The sequence below is a fragment of the Trichechus manatus genome, unplaced genomic scaffold (assembly GCF_000243295.1).
Source record: "Trichechus manatus latirostris isolate Lorelei unplaced genomic scaffold, TriManLat1.0 scaffold00015, whole genome shotgun sequence".
NCBI lineage: Eukaryota > Metazoa > Chordata > Mammalia > Sirenia > Trichechidae > Trichechus > Trichechus manatus.
The window spans coordinates 17,992,586-18,008,190 of record NW_004443951.1 but is presented as its reverse complement, the minus strand read 5'-3'; the positions used below and the strand labels follow the sequence as shown (position 1 = coordinate 18,008,190).

Below are 15,605 nucleotides of genomic sequence, written 5' to 3'. Positions count from 1 at the left end.
CCAAAAATACACCCACAAACACGCATTATTTTGTACACGGTTTTATGCGGTTCATAGACTTCCTAAAGCCCATCCTCGGATCTCCGGTTAAGTGACGACTTCCGTGGATGACCTTTTAGAGTCACCCTCTTTTTCATCGTGGGGCCAAAAACGGCCTTGAAGGAGGTTTAGGGACCGGGAGACTCCCGAACCCCCACGGCTTGTCACCAGGCTCCTCCAGACTCTTCCCTCCCCCACGCCCGTGCCGCGCAGGTGCGAAAACCTAAGGGGCCACCCGGGCGCGACGGCTCAGGAGAGGGGGATGGGACCCTAGGAGGGACGGAGGCGGGGGTGGGGACCTTCCCAATGTTGCTTGGTGACCACGCTCTCCGCCCAGACCGTTCCACTTCCTCAGCAGGTGGTACCGCGTGCCACAGTGTTGCTGACGGACTTCCCAGAGCGGCCCTCTTCCGGCTTCCCCCCCTGTGCCGGGCGGTGGCGAGGGCCCGTGATGTCACAGGAGGCGGGGCCAGCGCCGCTGCCGGGTGCTAGAGGCGCCATTGGAGCCGGCTTGGCTTTCGAGCCCGGCTGAGGAGGCGGAGGTCGGGCCCCAGTTACCGCCAAGTCCGCCCCTGGTTTTTGGCCCTTAAGCGGCATGGCGTGCGGGGCGACGTTGAAGCGGCCCATGGAGTTCGAGGCGGCGCTGCTGAGCCCCGGCTCCCCGAAGCGGCGGCGCTGCGCCCCTCTGCCCGGCTCCACTCCGGGCCTCAGGCCCCCGGACGCCGAGCCGCCACCGCCGCTGTTTCAGACGCAGACCCCACCGCCGACTCTGCAGCAGTCCACCCCGCCCGGCAGCGAGCGGCGCCTTCCAACTCCCGGTAACCCACGCTGCGGGCTTGGCAGGAGGCCAGGCCCAAGCTTTTTTTGGGGGGGGAGGGGAGAGTGGACGCTAGGCCAATTAACCCTCGTACCCTTTCTTCGCCTTGAGAAAAGGGAACTGGGGTGCCGCTTCCGGGGGTAGGAGATATCCGGGAGGAGTAGTGGAGACACAGTGGGTCGGTTTTCGCTCTTCCTGGAGCTGGAGAGCCTAGAGGGCTGGGCCCCAAGGGGAAGATGGGAATATCCCTGGCTGCCCAGGACCTCCCCGTCCGCAAAGCCCCCCTACCCCCCGCCTCCGCTGCCCGGGCCTGCACTGAGCCGCCTTGTAGATCCAGTGGGCCATGGAAAATTGGATTCCATTCACGAACCAGGCCTTGGGGAGGGGGAGGGGGAGGGGGCGGATTACTAGGAAGGGGCGTAAGAGTGCAGTTCAGCTCTGTATTGTAGCTTGTGGGGAGACCTGATTTCCAGAGGCCGCCGCGGGAGTCACAGAATCCGATCTCTACCTGACCATTTCATTTCGAAGAGACTGATCCTGTTTTGTTTTGTTTTTTTAATGTATGGCCATTGTCTTGTACAGTATCTGGCTTGAAATCGGTAGGTCGTTTCCTATAAGTTGAGACTCCTTCAGTATACAGAGGCTCTGAAAGCAGGAGTTTATCTGTCGATAACAGAGGGACGCTTTCTCAATAAGGGATTCCACATTGGCCAAGAAAAAGGAAGCGCTGATGTGACAATAAAGCAAAGAAACTTAATCGTAGAGCAGAGTACAGAGGAAAGTGCATCAGCATTAATATTTAGTCATTGTAAAGGGCTTTGGGAAGTCGTTTCTTTGTAGCTTCCCCCTCCCCTCTTTGTCAAGCATAAGCAAAACCTTGGCATCGCCTTAAAAATCATTTTTCCTCACCTCTTTCAATTACTGACGTCTTCAGGGTTTATTTCCTTTTTCCTCTTTATATCCACGGTGCTGATTTCAGGCCCTCATCTCTCACACAAGTTGCCAGCATTTGCCTGCTAAACTGGTCTATCCTTACTCATGTTCACCTTTTCTTTATCGTGGTGTTCAAAAGGTTTCTCAACTATAATCCTGTCTTACCTAGTCAGTCTTAACTATTTTCTCAAACTATTTCTCTGCTCTTTCCGCCAGACCCACCTTGTGTTTATATCCTTCCCTTCCATGGTGATGTTTTTACCCGTCTCTCTGCTAGTCCAAATAGTCACTTCTTCAAGTCCCCACCCATTACCTGACTAACCCTGTCTCAGAAGGATCTCTGCTCTACTTTAAAAAAATTACCTGATCCTTTAATGTTGTATGGCCTTATGTGCATTATGTACAGAATGAAATAACATTTGAGAAAGTTCTTTGTAAAGAGCCCTTCAAGAGTAGGGGGCATAGGTATCCACTTGCAATGATGGTTTATTTTTTCTAGGGCTCCTACAAATACCCAAGGATAGTCACATGATCTTTCTGGATCTCTTTTCTGCAAAATGTGATTAATAGTTGCCCTACCTATTGTTGAGGACCAACTGAGATATCTGCAAAAAGCATTTTGAAAAATATAAAATGATGAGTTTTATGTAAATGTCATTTCTTCCAGTACTATCCTCTTAGATTCAGTCTACTGTAGTTCAGATTACAACAAATGCTTAAAAAATTATTGTTGAATGGATTTGGAAGCCTGAATATGGCAAAGTGCTATAAATCAAGTCACTATTTTTTTAAATCTTAAAATTTAATTTTTACATAGATTTATGCAAGCTAGTCTCTTGCTCATTTTGTGTTAAAATATTTTATTTAAAATAAAGTACTGTTTATTTGTAAAGGTTGATTAGTATATTCCTTAATGCCTATTGGAGTATAGTTCTGTCATGAAGGAAGTATAAAGTATTAATGATTTATTATTTGATGCTTTGGCTTAAGTGAAAGGTGCCAGACATCTTTGTATTAAAAAAGAAGAGTCAGTGGGAGTGGAGGGGGGTGTTAGTTGCTATATAACTAGGAAGAATAAAGCTAACTAAAGGAAAAGCGAATTAAAAAATCATTGAGTTCATTTTATAGTATCTTAGGCTTGTAATATTCTTTCCGAATGATGGAGAAGATATGTTTTTACTTCACTTAAAAAAAAAAAAAAGATGATGTGTAATATAACACTTTTGGTGGAAAAGGCCTATAAAATTAAGCATTTTATCACCTAAATTTTAATTGAGTGCTAGGTGGATTCTACGCATAAAGGATGTTGCTGACCTCTGGGAGGTATTTAAATGTGAAGTGAGTCTAAATGCAAAGCAATTGATCCAGATTTGGGGGTTGGGGAAAACTCTCAGATTGAGGTAGCTAGGTCTTGAATAATGTGGAGCAAGAGGCACAGCCCCATTTCGGGCAAAAGAAAATTGCTTGAAAAAAGGCTAGAAAACCCAAAAATTAAGGAAGGAATAGTTTAAGGAAACTGGGTTATAGTGGGAGATGGAACTGGAACAACAATTCAGGGCCATGTTTTCAAAGTCACTGAAGCCATGTTCAAGAGTTTGAATTTTGGTCTATAGCAGCCAGTGGTGTTGTGTAGTTTTGAAGGCTAGGTTTAGCCAGACATGACCTGGAAGTACAGCCTCAAGTAACAGGCAAGGATTAAAATTATTGCCCATTGTTAAATTAAAAAGAAATTTGCATTTTTCTTTGTTAAAAAAATGCAGTTTTCTGTTTATGTGGCCTTCTTGGGAAGAAAATCAGGTCTACTTCCTTGTTTTTCTCTTGTGGATGCCGTGTTTAGATTCTTGTACTTACTAGTCCTTCTGCCAGCCCCAAAGTTGTATCTTTCTATCTGTTCACTTAGCCACACAGGAGGCAGTTAGAGGTTTCTCAAAGACCTTCTGTTCTCGTGAGTATTGTACTTGTCCCTTCTTGTTTTAAGTCTTTGCAATTCCTTACATCTTCGTATTCAATCTGGCAAGTATTTGCTTGGGGAATAATACATTTTAAAGATGAAGTGAAGACTTCATAAATTCAGGGATCTAAAATATGGACTTCATAGCACTCTTAAAGGAAAATTTTCTAATCCTCCGTTGTTCCAGTATTTAGGCTGAGAATTACTGAGTTTACATATATGTGGAGCTACTTTGAGTTCCTGGCAGTTCCTTAGCTGTACTTCCCTTCTTAAGTCAATTTTAGTATCTTTGATTTTGATACTTACAACTTTTTATTAGATAGACATTTAACATTTATATTGAAGAGCTAAGCTAAAGATCCTGAATGACTTCCCAAGGTCATAGTCATACAGCTAGTAAGTAGCAAAGTGGCATTATTAATACCTCCCCCATTCTAAAAATAGGGTTATAACAAAGAATAATGTGATTTTGGGGTGATATAATTTTCTGGTTTTTATTTTTTATAAGGAGGCTTTATTATCTGCAAAGTGAATATAAATTATACCATAAAAATGAAAAATTTGAAAACCTCATCCTTCCAGATTCTGTGTTCTATCTAGGAGTATACTCAAGGTGTGGTTAGTGATTTGTGTGTCCTTGACTCGCTTTAAACAATCTTAGCATCTGAATCCTACCAAATACTGTCTCTTGTAGGATCAGAAAATTCTTTTTTCTAAGCTTGGACCATCAGTTCCAAGTAGTAAATCACAGCTCTTCCCCTGGTCAACGTCCAGGTGGTAAACATAATGGTCCTTGCTGTCTCTTCCCCCAAAGTCATAAGAGTCTCAGAAGGGAAAACAGCTTCATTATCAGAAGGCCTGTGAAGGGGCAGATTAACCAGTAAGCAAGGTAAGCATGGGCTTACATTAAGCAAGATACATATGGTAAAAACCCATGTGAAATTGTGCACTACCGATTAGTTAAGTAGACACAAGTAAACCCGTGCATACCTTGCTTATTGGGTAATCCGTCCCTGCCTTTGTGGGGGGAGGGTAAGAAACTGACCCCTTAATACCCCAATTTATGAAATTGTAAAACTTAAAGGAGATCAAAAGTAGCTCCCTGTTAGGTAAAGGGCAGTTTCTTTTGCTGTAAGGTGTACTGTTTAATCATCCAGCAAATGGCAGATCTAGTCTTCATTGCCACAGGAAAACAAATGAAGTAACTATCTGGATGGCCTATGCCAAAATAGCTTCTGTTCTCTGCATTGTTGAAATAGAGGCAATAAGAGAGCACACTGTCTTTGGAACTGTAGAGGAGTGTTTTGTACAGAATAAACATTTTTTTGTTAATATTTATAACTGAGAGGAGGAAGAAGATTGAGACCTGCATGTTAGAGGGAGAATCTGAAATCTAGTCAAAAGACTTCCCTTGTCTCCTCCCACTTCTGAAGAACGTTTGAAGAAATGACAATAAGTTTATTTCTTTTTTATTAGAGCAAATTTTCCAGAACATAAAACAAGAATATAGTCGTTATCAGAGGTGGAGACATTTAGAAGTTGTTCTTAATCAGAGTGAAGCTTGTACTTCGGAAAGTCAGCCTCACTCGTCAGCGCTCACAGCACCTAGTTCTCCAGGTAAGCATGCTTTGGTGTGCAGAATCCTTTTAAGAGTTTGTAAATGGTACTTAATAATGATGTCCTAATCTAGAATTGATCTCGTCTAAAGTAATAAAATTGGTAAAGTGTATACTACAAAAGATCTCTTTAAAGTGTTGAAAAGCAGAGATGTCACTTTGAGGACTAAGGTGCTCCTGACCCAAGCCATGGTACTTTCAGTCGACTCATATGCATGTGAAAGCTGGCTAATGAATAAAGAAGACTGAAGACGAATTGATGTATTTTGAATTATGGTGCTGGTGAAGAATATTGAATATAACCACGGCCTGCCAGAAGAACAAACAAATCTGTCTTTGGAGAAGTACAGCCAGAATGCTCTTTAGAAACGAGGATGACAAGACTTTGTCTCACATACTTTGGCCATGTTATCAGGAGGGACCAGGCACTGGAGAAGAACATCATGCTTGGTAAAATAGAGGTTCAGCAAAAAAGAGGAAGACCCTCAATGAGATGGATTGACGCAGTGGCTGCAACAGTGGGCTCAAGCATAGCAATGATTGTGAGGATGGCACAGGACCGGGGAGTGTTTTGATTTGTTGTACGCAGGGTCACTATGAGTCAGAACCAACTCGACAGCGCCTAACGACGACGTGCATTATATTACTAGTTATGAATACTTTTAAAACCATAGAGTTAAAATTGGAAAAGACCTTATTGATTTGGCTGGACTTCACCTACCCAGTGCAAGAGTACCCTCTATAACTAACTGCATTGTTTTAATACTGTAGTCACTAGCCACATGTGGCTATTTAAGTTACTTAAAAGCAAATAAAATTTAAAATTCAGTTCCTCAGTCACAGTATCCACGTTTCAAGTGTTCAGTAGCCACGTGGGGTTCTCATACTGGACAGTGCAAATATAGAACATTTCCATCATTGCAGAAAGTTTAGTTGGCCAGCATTGCTCTATAACTTCATTGACAGTTGGTCAGAGAGAATGTGCTCAAAAGTAGAATCTCAGGATTGGAGGGAATCTTCTTGGTCCGGTAATTCAGCCACCAGTCTTGCCTTACATATCCTTGTCAAATAGTCAATAGGCCAGTGCTCAAACATCTCCAGTGTTTGTTTCCTCACAAAGTATTCTACTTTTTAATAGTTCTGAGGGCTAAAAGTTGTTTACCTTGATTCAAGATTGTCTCTTTATAACCTGAAGGTCCTGGCTCTTGGACAACACTCTTTCTAATTACTCATTTGTACATAAATGACTGATAGATCTTTCAATACTTAGAGCTAACGAATCTCTCCTTAATCTTCTCTTGAAATTTTAGTAATATAATTTTGGAAGTAATTGAGTATGTTACAAGTAGAGAAACAGTTACAGGTAATGACTAGTCAGATGTTCTGGTCAGATTTCATTTGTAGAGAAAAAAATTTTACTCGTTTCAGTAGGACTTGATTTATTTCAGGGTGTTAACAGCTTACAGATTAAGAGGGCCGAAGAAACAGATTCACCTCCGAACTGGGCTACCAAGAGAGCTGCTGCTCTTTTGATCAGGAAGCCACCTGTGGAAACCGTTACTCCAGTTGCCTGCTCCAGAACCAAGCTGCCGCTCCTTTAGCCTCACCACCAGAATAGATGCCTGATGCCTTGTTCCCCCCTTGTCTCAGTTCTGAATCAGGTCTTTCATGAGTAGATCTGATCAGCAGAATCCAATCACATCTACAAAGGAATCTGAAAAAGTAGTTTTGAATTTTTTCAGACTCTTGGGAAAGGGCACTAGAAGGAGGTTGGAATAGGTGTTTAGGCAAGGCAATCTGCAGTGTCCACCTTGTAAGTTATGATTTTCATGTTAGGTTTCCCTGTTTTCTAGCATCCAATGAATAGTTTGGTTTCTAACTTACTACTTTATGAATATTTCACTCTTGCCAATCTAGATTCAGAAGGGATCAAGGATGAGATGTGTGGTGGCTAAAATCTTTCTTTCATACTTCCAAAAGAAATTTCCTTGTGAATGTGCCTGAACATTAATTTGATTACCTTAAGCGTTAATAACTTTGCTGACAGTTTTTTTTTATATTGGACACGTTGTTGGTCTCTTGAGCTTCATATTCCCCACTTCTTATCGGAATCATCTGTGGAGCTTAAAAGATTGCCCAGCCCTACTTCAGAATTTAAATCAGAATGGGTATCTGTTTTTTTTTTGTTTTTTTTTTTCTTCTTTTTTTTAATTCTACAGATAATTATGATGCACCTCCTTGATTAAACACAGTTCTAGATGATCTCCAAAGGTCTGAGTAGCTCACATACGCTGTGAATATACTTTTTGTAATCCAGAATGCTTTATATATCTGCTTTAAACTTTTTATTCTTATCCTTTACCAAATGAGCATTGAGTATGGGCCCAGGTTATTATGATATCAGAACTATTTTTCTGTAATGCAGGTCAGCTAGTAGCACACCTGGATACACCTTATTCTTCCCATTTCTCAATTTACCTTTGACTTGGCTTTGTAAAACAAATAGTAGAAATAGAATTTTGTGCAAGTATTCCATGTGAAGTAGTGAAAAATATTTTTCTAAATAGTTTTTATATTCTGAGGAATGTTTGCATAAAGTTGTTAATTCTGACCATAGTACTGGAATGTATCATGTAAACTAATCTTTTGGCTAGGTTCTTCCTGGATGAAGAAGGACCAGCCCACCTTTACCCTCCGACAAGTTGGAATTATATGTGAGCGTCTCTTAAAAGACTATGAAGATAAAATTCGGGAGGAGTATGAGCAAATCCTCAATACCAAACTAGCAGGTAGGACAAGGCAGTGGCTATGCTGTTGTTAATAGCATTCATTAAGGATTAATCCCAGTTAAATAAATGATAACATAGAAAAAGAGTAGGGCTTTTCATGCAGGAGGGCTTGATAAATAGTGAATATTGAAGGTGCTGTTTTTGGTGATGGTAAACATTTCATTGATACATTTCATGGAAGAAATTTCATTTGCATTTCTGGAACAAGATAAACCAAGCTTTTCTTGCAAGAATTCTCCATATGAATAAAGGCATTCAATGGGTCATTTGGGCCAGCTGGTGGGTAAACAGGTGGCTGGGGTGGTGCTAACCTCCTGACAGATGGCTAGGAGGAATGGAGTCAATATATTCAAACTTCTGGTGGGAGTCAGTTTGTGGATGTGGGAGGTCAAGCATCCTGTGAATCTGGAGGTACAATAGAGTAAAGCAAGGAAAGCCTAGCTCAGGCTAGAACAAAGGGCATGATTAGTGATGTTAACAAGTAAAGCCTTATATGAAAGGAAGGGCTCTAAATCAGGAATGTAAAGTAATACCTGTTTAGTTAAAGAGGGCCGTGTTGTGATCAGAGAGACTTTAGGCAACCACTTCTTCCTGTAACAGTATTGTTTCCTGATCTAGTGACCCCTACAACATGGTTCTTCAGAATGTTAACACATTTATTTAAAATTTGAAACTGTTGGTTTAAAGAGGTTTATTTACAATAGACCTTTTTTGGACCTTTAGTGTACTAATAGTGTATATTACAAGAAGAAGCTCTAATTTATCACTCCCTTCTTCCACCTCAAAATTGTTCAGACCAGCTGGCTCTAAGTTACTTCTCTGGTCACTTAAATTATCAGGCTAACTCCTACCTTTCTACTGAGTTTTCCTTTAGAAGGCATTTCTTCTGTGGAACTTTATACAATTAATGGTATAAAATTTTCATTTAGCTTTCAGGCCATTCTACCTCTTCCACCCATGTTTTTTACTCTGTGTGTGTTGAAATTTGTTAACAAAGACGCTCAGAAAAGAGCCTCAAAGCTTCAGATCCCACAGGTGATTTGCTCCTGTTTGTCAGCCTATAGTAGAGAGTATATGTGTCTGTCTTGGGAGGCCATTTGTAAGGAGTGGAGTTAAGACAGAGGAGAGGTTATTAGGAGGATGTTATAGATGATCAGTGACCAAATCTAGGAGCTAGGAATTTTACTCAGGGATCTAAGAGAAAGAAACAGATCTCAGAGTAACCTTTATAATGAGGGTCTGAGAGGGTAGAGAATTCAAGCGGGGAAGCTAGATGTGACCCTGACACTTGGTTCTGAAAAATTGGAGAGACTTTCTGTGGATAGTATATACTGTCTTTCCCCTCACAGAACAATATGAATCTTTTGTGAAATTCACACATGATCAGATTATGCGACGATACGGGACAAGGCCAACAAGCTGTAAGTATTGCCAAGTTTTTCTTGGAATTTTCTAAGTTCCGAGAGCAAGATTTTGACACTGAGTATCCTGTCTGCTAAGAGCAAAAGGCCTCTATGAAGTAAAAGAAGAGCTAACATTTAAAGCATATGTGTGTGTCTGGCAGTGTGCTAAGAAGCCCTTTCAGTCTTCATCAAAGTTTATTTAATCTTTATAGTTAACCCTATGAGGGAGGCAGAACTGTTATTAGCCCCATTTTGCAGGTAAGGATAGCACTGAAAATTTGCCCGAGCTCATATAGCTAGTGGTTCACCTAGGATTAAAACCTAGGTAGTCTGACTCTTTGTTACCTGCTTTTTCTCTGGAAAGGTAGTTCCAGTAGTTAATTTACAGAAGTTGATTTCTTAAGCGGAGCCCTGGTGGTGCAGTGGTTGAAAGCTCAGCTGCTAACCAAAAGGTCAGCAGTTCAAATCTACCAGTTGTTCCTTGGAAGCCCTGTGGGATGGTTTTACGTCCTATAGGGTCGCTATAAGTCAGAATCGACTCGATGGCTATGTATGATTTTTTGGTTTTGGTTTTGATTTCTTAAGGTAGTTTATCAGGTACATGATCAAGATTTCTTGATTCTAAACATCTTGCAACTACCAGTTACTCAAAGCATAAATTGTAAATAGCAATATATCAAAATTGTGAACCTGGGTCGGGTTTCATAAATTCTTGAGATTTAATACCTTTATGGTAGTGACTCGTAATCCTCCGTGCTGTTTAATTGTGTGCCATAAGTCAGTCAACTAACCATTAGTTAATATAAAAAGAGCGACATTACATTTTTTAGTATTCTCACCCTCTTTTTTTTTCCTAATTCTTTATAGATGTGTCCTGAGGCTTTCTTGCATATCTGGGTACCAGGTTTAACCTCAAGAGATGGCTGCTGTACACTTTTTGCAACTGGTTTGATATCACATTTCAGCTCCAACTTTGCATCCCGAGAACACTTAAACGTTTCTGCAGGTCCATTTTTATACAACTTGAAAGACCTTCAGACTTTCTGTTTGCCACAAGCATATCTTTCTTTTCTGCTCATCCAATAAACAGCTGTGCCCTACTGTGATAGATTTTCCAAACAAAATACCTGGAACAGCAGTTTAGCAAAATATGCCTTCAGTGGCACTCAACAAAGGAGTTTCCCCAAGCACAGTTCTGTAAGAAGTGTGTGTGAGAATGTGTATATGTGTGTGTGTATTTTAAGTTATTATTTGTATTTTGCAAATTTTTTGATCTTGGGGATTCTGGCTGTGAATTTGATGCACGACAATTATGGTTAAAAACATTTGCTTGGTCTACAGAAGATCATTAATGTTTTGTGACCATATAAGTTGTAATAGTGGATTGTTTTATGTATAGGTATTGTTAAATACAGGGACTGTTTCCAGGCACAGAATATGAATCATAAGTTAGTATGGACATTAGATGTGATCATGATGACATTGCGAAGGTCTGCAGTCCTAGGTCTGCAAACATGTGGTGAGGCATTAGAACTGGAGACGGGCCATTTGACACATGGACTTTGCCTAGCTGTGTTAGAAAAATACTTTGACTCCAAGCCTTAAAATACCCATATGGAGTCTGCGCTCACCTCATTCACACAATCAGAGCGCTCCCTGGACACTGAACCTCCAAGGGAAAAAGATCTCCCCAGGAGCAAGAACATCCAGGTTTGCTCGGGAGCATAGCAATAGGTGAGCACAGGACTGGGCCAGGCCCCAGAAGCACTGCTACTTGGGAGGAGCCACTTCACCTTTGTATCAGTCATTACAAATAGAATTTGGATCCTTTGGTCAGGTTCCCTCAAATTCTTTTCAGAGGTGTCCATGTTCAACTGCTTGAGCTTTGTTTTGGCAACCCCCTGCCCGAAGTTGCTTACAGGCTGTTCTTCACCTTGTGTTCAAGGCTGAGGAACAGAAAGTAGCCTCTGTTTTGAGGAGGTGGAAGTTATGTATACATTTATTTTTTACTGTGACTTGTTCAGGACCACATTTTACAAAATGCCTTGTTTCAGTTATTATTGTTTCTGGAAAGGAAAGTTCTATTAAAATTGTTTTAGTTTTGAATATAGAATAGTTTTTTTAATTAGGACTTATTTTGAAAATTCTGAGTTTACGTAATTCAAATGTATGCCAATACCTTCCAAAGGTAATATTCAGAGACAGTTGTTCTGATCAGATGGCTTAGAGAAATTTCTGGAATATTCACATTCGAAGATTCCTTATTAATGAATGTCTTTGACTTAAATCTAACCAAAAACTGCAACATTATTATTTGTACATTTTCATTATATAGTGTTAACAAGCTTAGTTGCAAACAAATAAAATACTTAAGCTATTTGTTTACCTTGCCTTTTTACTACAGTGATAATGTTTATTCAAGTAATTTACATGAGGCTGCTATAATCATTTCCTCAGTTCATCATTACATTGAAGATTTACAGACCTTTTTAAAGCCCAGCAGTGATCTTTTAATAATTAAAGAATGCTTTTACTTCATATTTGAAGGGCAATTCATTTCATCTCTTCTTTTTCCAGGGTAGTCACTTGTTCCTGGAAGAGGAACATAGCAGTGCAGAGGGATAATCACACCAAAACAAGGGAAGGGCAGCTGTGGGAACCATCAGAAGTCTTGCAGGCTGGACCGAGAGTGGGGAACACTGCCTCACTGAGGTCTCCTTGAAATAGAATCTGTGATGTGCTCACTCACTACTGCAGGTGTCATCCCCATTCCTACAAAATGGCTTCTGGCTAGAAGGAGAGTAGGTTTCTATAAGGAAAATGACACCCTCTCACCACACCCAGAATTGTTGGGTTGTTATATTATGATATGGGACCACAGGGTAAGTAAGCATACTACCATGGCTAGGGGTTGGGATCTCCTCTAAAGGGACTAGACATTTGTTTAATTTCCTAGGACAGAAAATGGGGACCTGGAAGATAGGCCTTAGACTGGCAAAAGAAGGAATTTTTCCCTAGACCTCAATTTCTAGGGCTTAATCTTAGGGTCCCTCCCAGGTAGGAAAATGTCTTTACCCCTTGGCAATAGATCAAGGCCTAGATGATCTCAGAATGGCAGTGTCTGGTGAGCTAATTCAAAAGCCCTCTGTTTTGATTTCCTTTGTTATCCTCTTTTAGTAAAGTCTTGAGCTTAAGGGAAATAAAAGGAGTAAGTCTATGCCTAGATCAGAGTAGTAAAGAGATCAAAACTTTGGAGGCAGTGATAATTGGTAAAGCTCAAGAAGGGGAAGAAGAACATCAGAGAATGCAAGGATTTGGGCTAACCTTCCATACATTGTGAATCTTCTCTGTCTGTCTTGGAGGATGGTTGTCTAGTGTTGTAGTTAAGGAATGAGCTTTGGGTGTTCCAGAGCACTGGAGTTTAGTTTCTGCTCTGTCTATAATTTGCTGTGTGAGCTTTGCACCAAGTTACTGAACTTTCTGGGCCAGTTTCCTTAGCTGTAAAATGGGGGCTAATGGATGTACATTATTGGGTTTTGTTTTTGAATGTGAAGGCTAAATGAAATATAATACATGTAAAGAAAGTATTTCGCACAACTTGGGGCATACATAGAATATACATTTTAAAATGTTATAGGTTTCCTTTTTTTGGTCTGAAGACCAAAAAACCTTCCTGTCTACAGCAGTGATTCTCAACCTTTTCCAATATGAGAAGCCCCTTGTTAACCTCAAAGTCTTATATTCTCTTATTAGAATCTGTACCTTTAAATGTCTGACTAAGAAAACAAAAGATAAACAAGAGATGAATGCAGTAATGCTTTTCAGTGAACCTGCATTTTGTTATTCACTATAGCAGGGGTCTGTAAACTGTGGCCTATTTTTATAAATTTTTACTGGAACACTGCCATACCTTTTCATTTGCAGTATTGTCTGTGGCTGCTTTCACACTGCAACACCAGAGTTGAGTAGGTGTGACAGACAGTATGGGCCACAGAGAAAGCCCTTTACAGAAAAAGTTTGCCGACCTCTGTACTATAGCATTAATGTACATGCTACACATTTGAAAAGGGCAAACATGGCATTTATCATGGATTGGTGGACCACTTACCCTAATTTGTCATTCCCAGAGAAGTTATACCTCAGGTTGAATCACTAGTCTATATGAAAAAATCCTCTGCTTATAAATGAAAACTGAGTGGTACACAGTATCTTAAGGAAAAAGTTAATGAACAACTTTTTAGAGCAGTGCATTTCAAGGATGGGACAGGGAGCATACTGTTTGGGGGGCAGAGGGAAAGATTCGAAATGACTTATAAGCATATTTAATTTTAAAATTTCAGGTATAAAAGCAGGCATATGAGAATTTTGTTTATCTAAAGATAGCATGAGTTTAAAGGTAGTTTATAAAATACTGTTCATAAGGAACAGAGACTTTCCTGCAGCCCCGGAGATTCTTTGTTGAAAACAGCTTCAGAGGTGTGATAGTCTTCTGGACTGTAGTTAAACATTGAACACTGGATAAGACTGGATGCCTCTAGGAAGAAAAGGGATAGGTTTACCTAGGGAAAAAATCTCCAGCTGCCCACTCTTGGACCATACTGTCAAATAATTAATTAGCACTTCATTGTATGGAGGGCCTAACACTTTGTCTAATTATGTCACTATCTGATGTTTTTAACTGATGGTTGCTTACAGTGTCTTTGTTCTCATGTTCCTGGTTATCTGTGTGGACAGTATATTTGAAAAATTATTTGTAGTAGTAAACTGAGGACAGAGATGATGGTATCATCTCTAGAAAGGATTTCTGTTTGTGCTACCAACCTTAACTACCATCTTAATTCAAGTTGAAGACTGGAGGTTCCCTAAATCATTTAGATGACACACAACCAGGTGGCATGTCCACGGGAGGACTGGTTTACTTTTGTTTCACCCTCATCCCGAAGGTGTAATCCTTTGGGGTCCCAGCATAAGGTGTCTGGTGAGGCTTGTCAAAAATTCCCACCTTTAGCTGGCCTTGGGTGTTGATTTTTGTCCATCTTGGTCTGCTTCTAAAAGTTCTAAAAGTTTCAGGCGTCCAGGGATTTGTTCCAGATCGGCAAAGGCAGTTTTGAGTGCTAGGTTTAACACTCTGGCTTCTCCTTTTATATTTCAGTCACTTTTTAGTGGAGTTTGGCAGTAGGTGGGTCCAAATTACCTGATCCTCCATTTTTAGCAACTTCATGATAAACGGGGAAAAGATTGAAGTTGTCAAGGATTTCATTTTACTTGGATGCACAGTCAACACCCATAGAAGCAGCAGTCAGGAAATCAAAAGACACACTGCATTGAGCAAATCTGCTGGAAAAGATCTCTTTAAAATGTTGAAAAGCAAAGATGTCACCTTGAAGACTATGGTGCGCCTGATGCAAGCCATGGTGTTTTCAGTTGCCTCGTATGCATGCGAAAGGTGGATGATGAATAAGGAAGACCGAAGAAGAATTGACACCTTTGAATTGTGGTGTTGGAGAAGAATATTGACTATACCATGGACTGCCAAAAGAACGAACAAATCGGTCTTGGAAGAAGTACAACCAGAATGCTCCTTAGAAACAAGGATGGCGAGACTACGTCTCATACACTTTGGACATGTGTCAGGAGGGAGAAGGACATCATGCTTGGTAAAGTAGAGGGTCAGCAAAAAAGAGAAAGACTCTCAAATGAGATGGATTGACATAGTGGCTGCAACAATGGCCTTAAGCATAACGATGATTGAGAGGATGGCGCAGGACCAGGCAGTGTTTTTCATTCTGTTGTATGTAGGGTGTCTATGAGTTGGAACCTACTAGATGGCACCGAACAACAACAACCATTTCTAGACCTAGAAGTTCTTAGTGCTTTGTCTCATAAGAGCTTTGGTTGCTTGGTGAAGACTGTTAACCTGGCTTGGTACCCAACTTCATGTGAGTGTGTTTTTTTTTTTTTTAAATATTATCGAGTTCCAACTTCATGTTAATAGAAGATATGTATGGAAAGACATGTTTATATTGACTTTAAGTGTTTCTCATTGAGCAAGCATTA

At 40.6% G+C, this 15,605-nt stretch overlaps 1 protein-coding gene across 3 annotated transcripts; it reads left to right on the top strand.

Moving 5' to 3' along the window:
* Positions 1–476: 476 nt before the first annotated feature.
* On the top strand, positions 477–11,740 carry AKIRIN1 (akirin 1). 3 transcript variants are annotated; one of them, XM_004371914.2, is made up of 5 exons: positions 501–857; positions 5,217–5,357; positions 8,011–8,145; positions 9,495–9,566; positions 10,416–11,740. In XM_004371914.2, the coding sequence occupies exons 1-5, from the start codon at positions 635–637 to the stop codon at positions 10,424–10,426; spliced, it is 582 nt and encodes a 193-aa protein (XP_004371971.1). In that variant the 5' UTR covers positions 501–634; the 3' UTR covers positions 10,427–11,740. The 3 variants fall into 3 exon arrangements, with proteins under 3 accessions (XP_012409749.1, XP_004371971.1, XP_023582978.1); XM_012554295.2 differs by lacking the exon at positions 5,217–5,357 and having other exon boundaries at positions 477–857; XM_023727210.1 differs by having other exon boundaries at positions 518–857; positions 9,495–11,740.
* Positions 11,741–15,605: the final 3,865 nt, after the last annotated feature.

Coding starts and splice junctions, on each gene's coding strand:
- AKIRIN1 (XM_023727210.1), top strand. CDS start 635: ATGGCGTGCGGGGCGACGTTGAAGCGGCCCATGGAGTTCGAGGCGGCG. Junction 858..5,216: donor GCGGCGCCTTCCAACTCCCG/GTAACCCACGCT, acceptor CTTTTTTATTAG/AGCAAATTTTCCAGAACATA. Junction 5,358..8,010: donor CACAGCACCTAGTTCTCCAG/GTAAGCATGCTT, acceptor TCTTTTGGCTAG/GTTCTTCCTGGATGAAGAAG.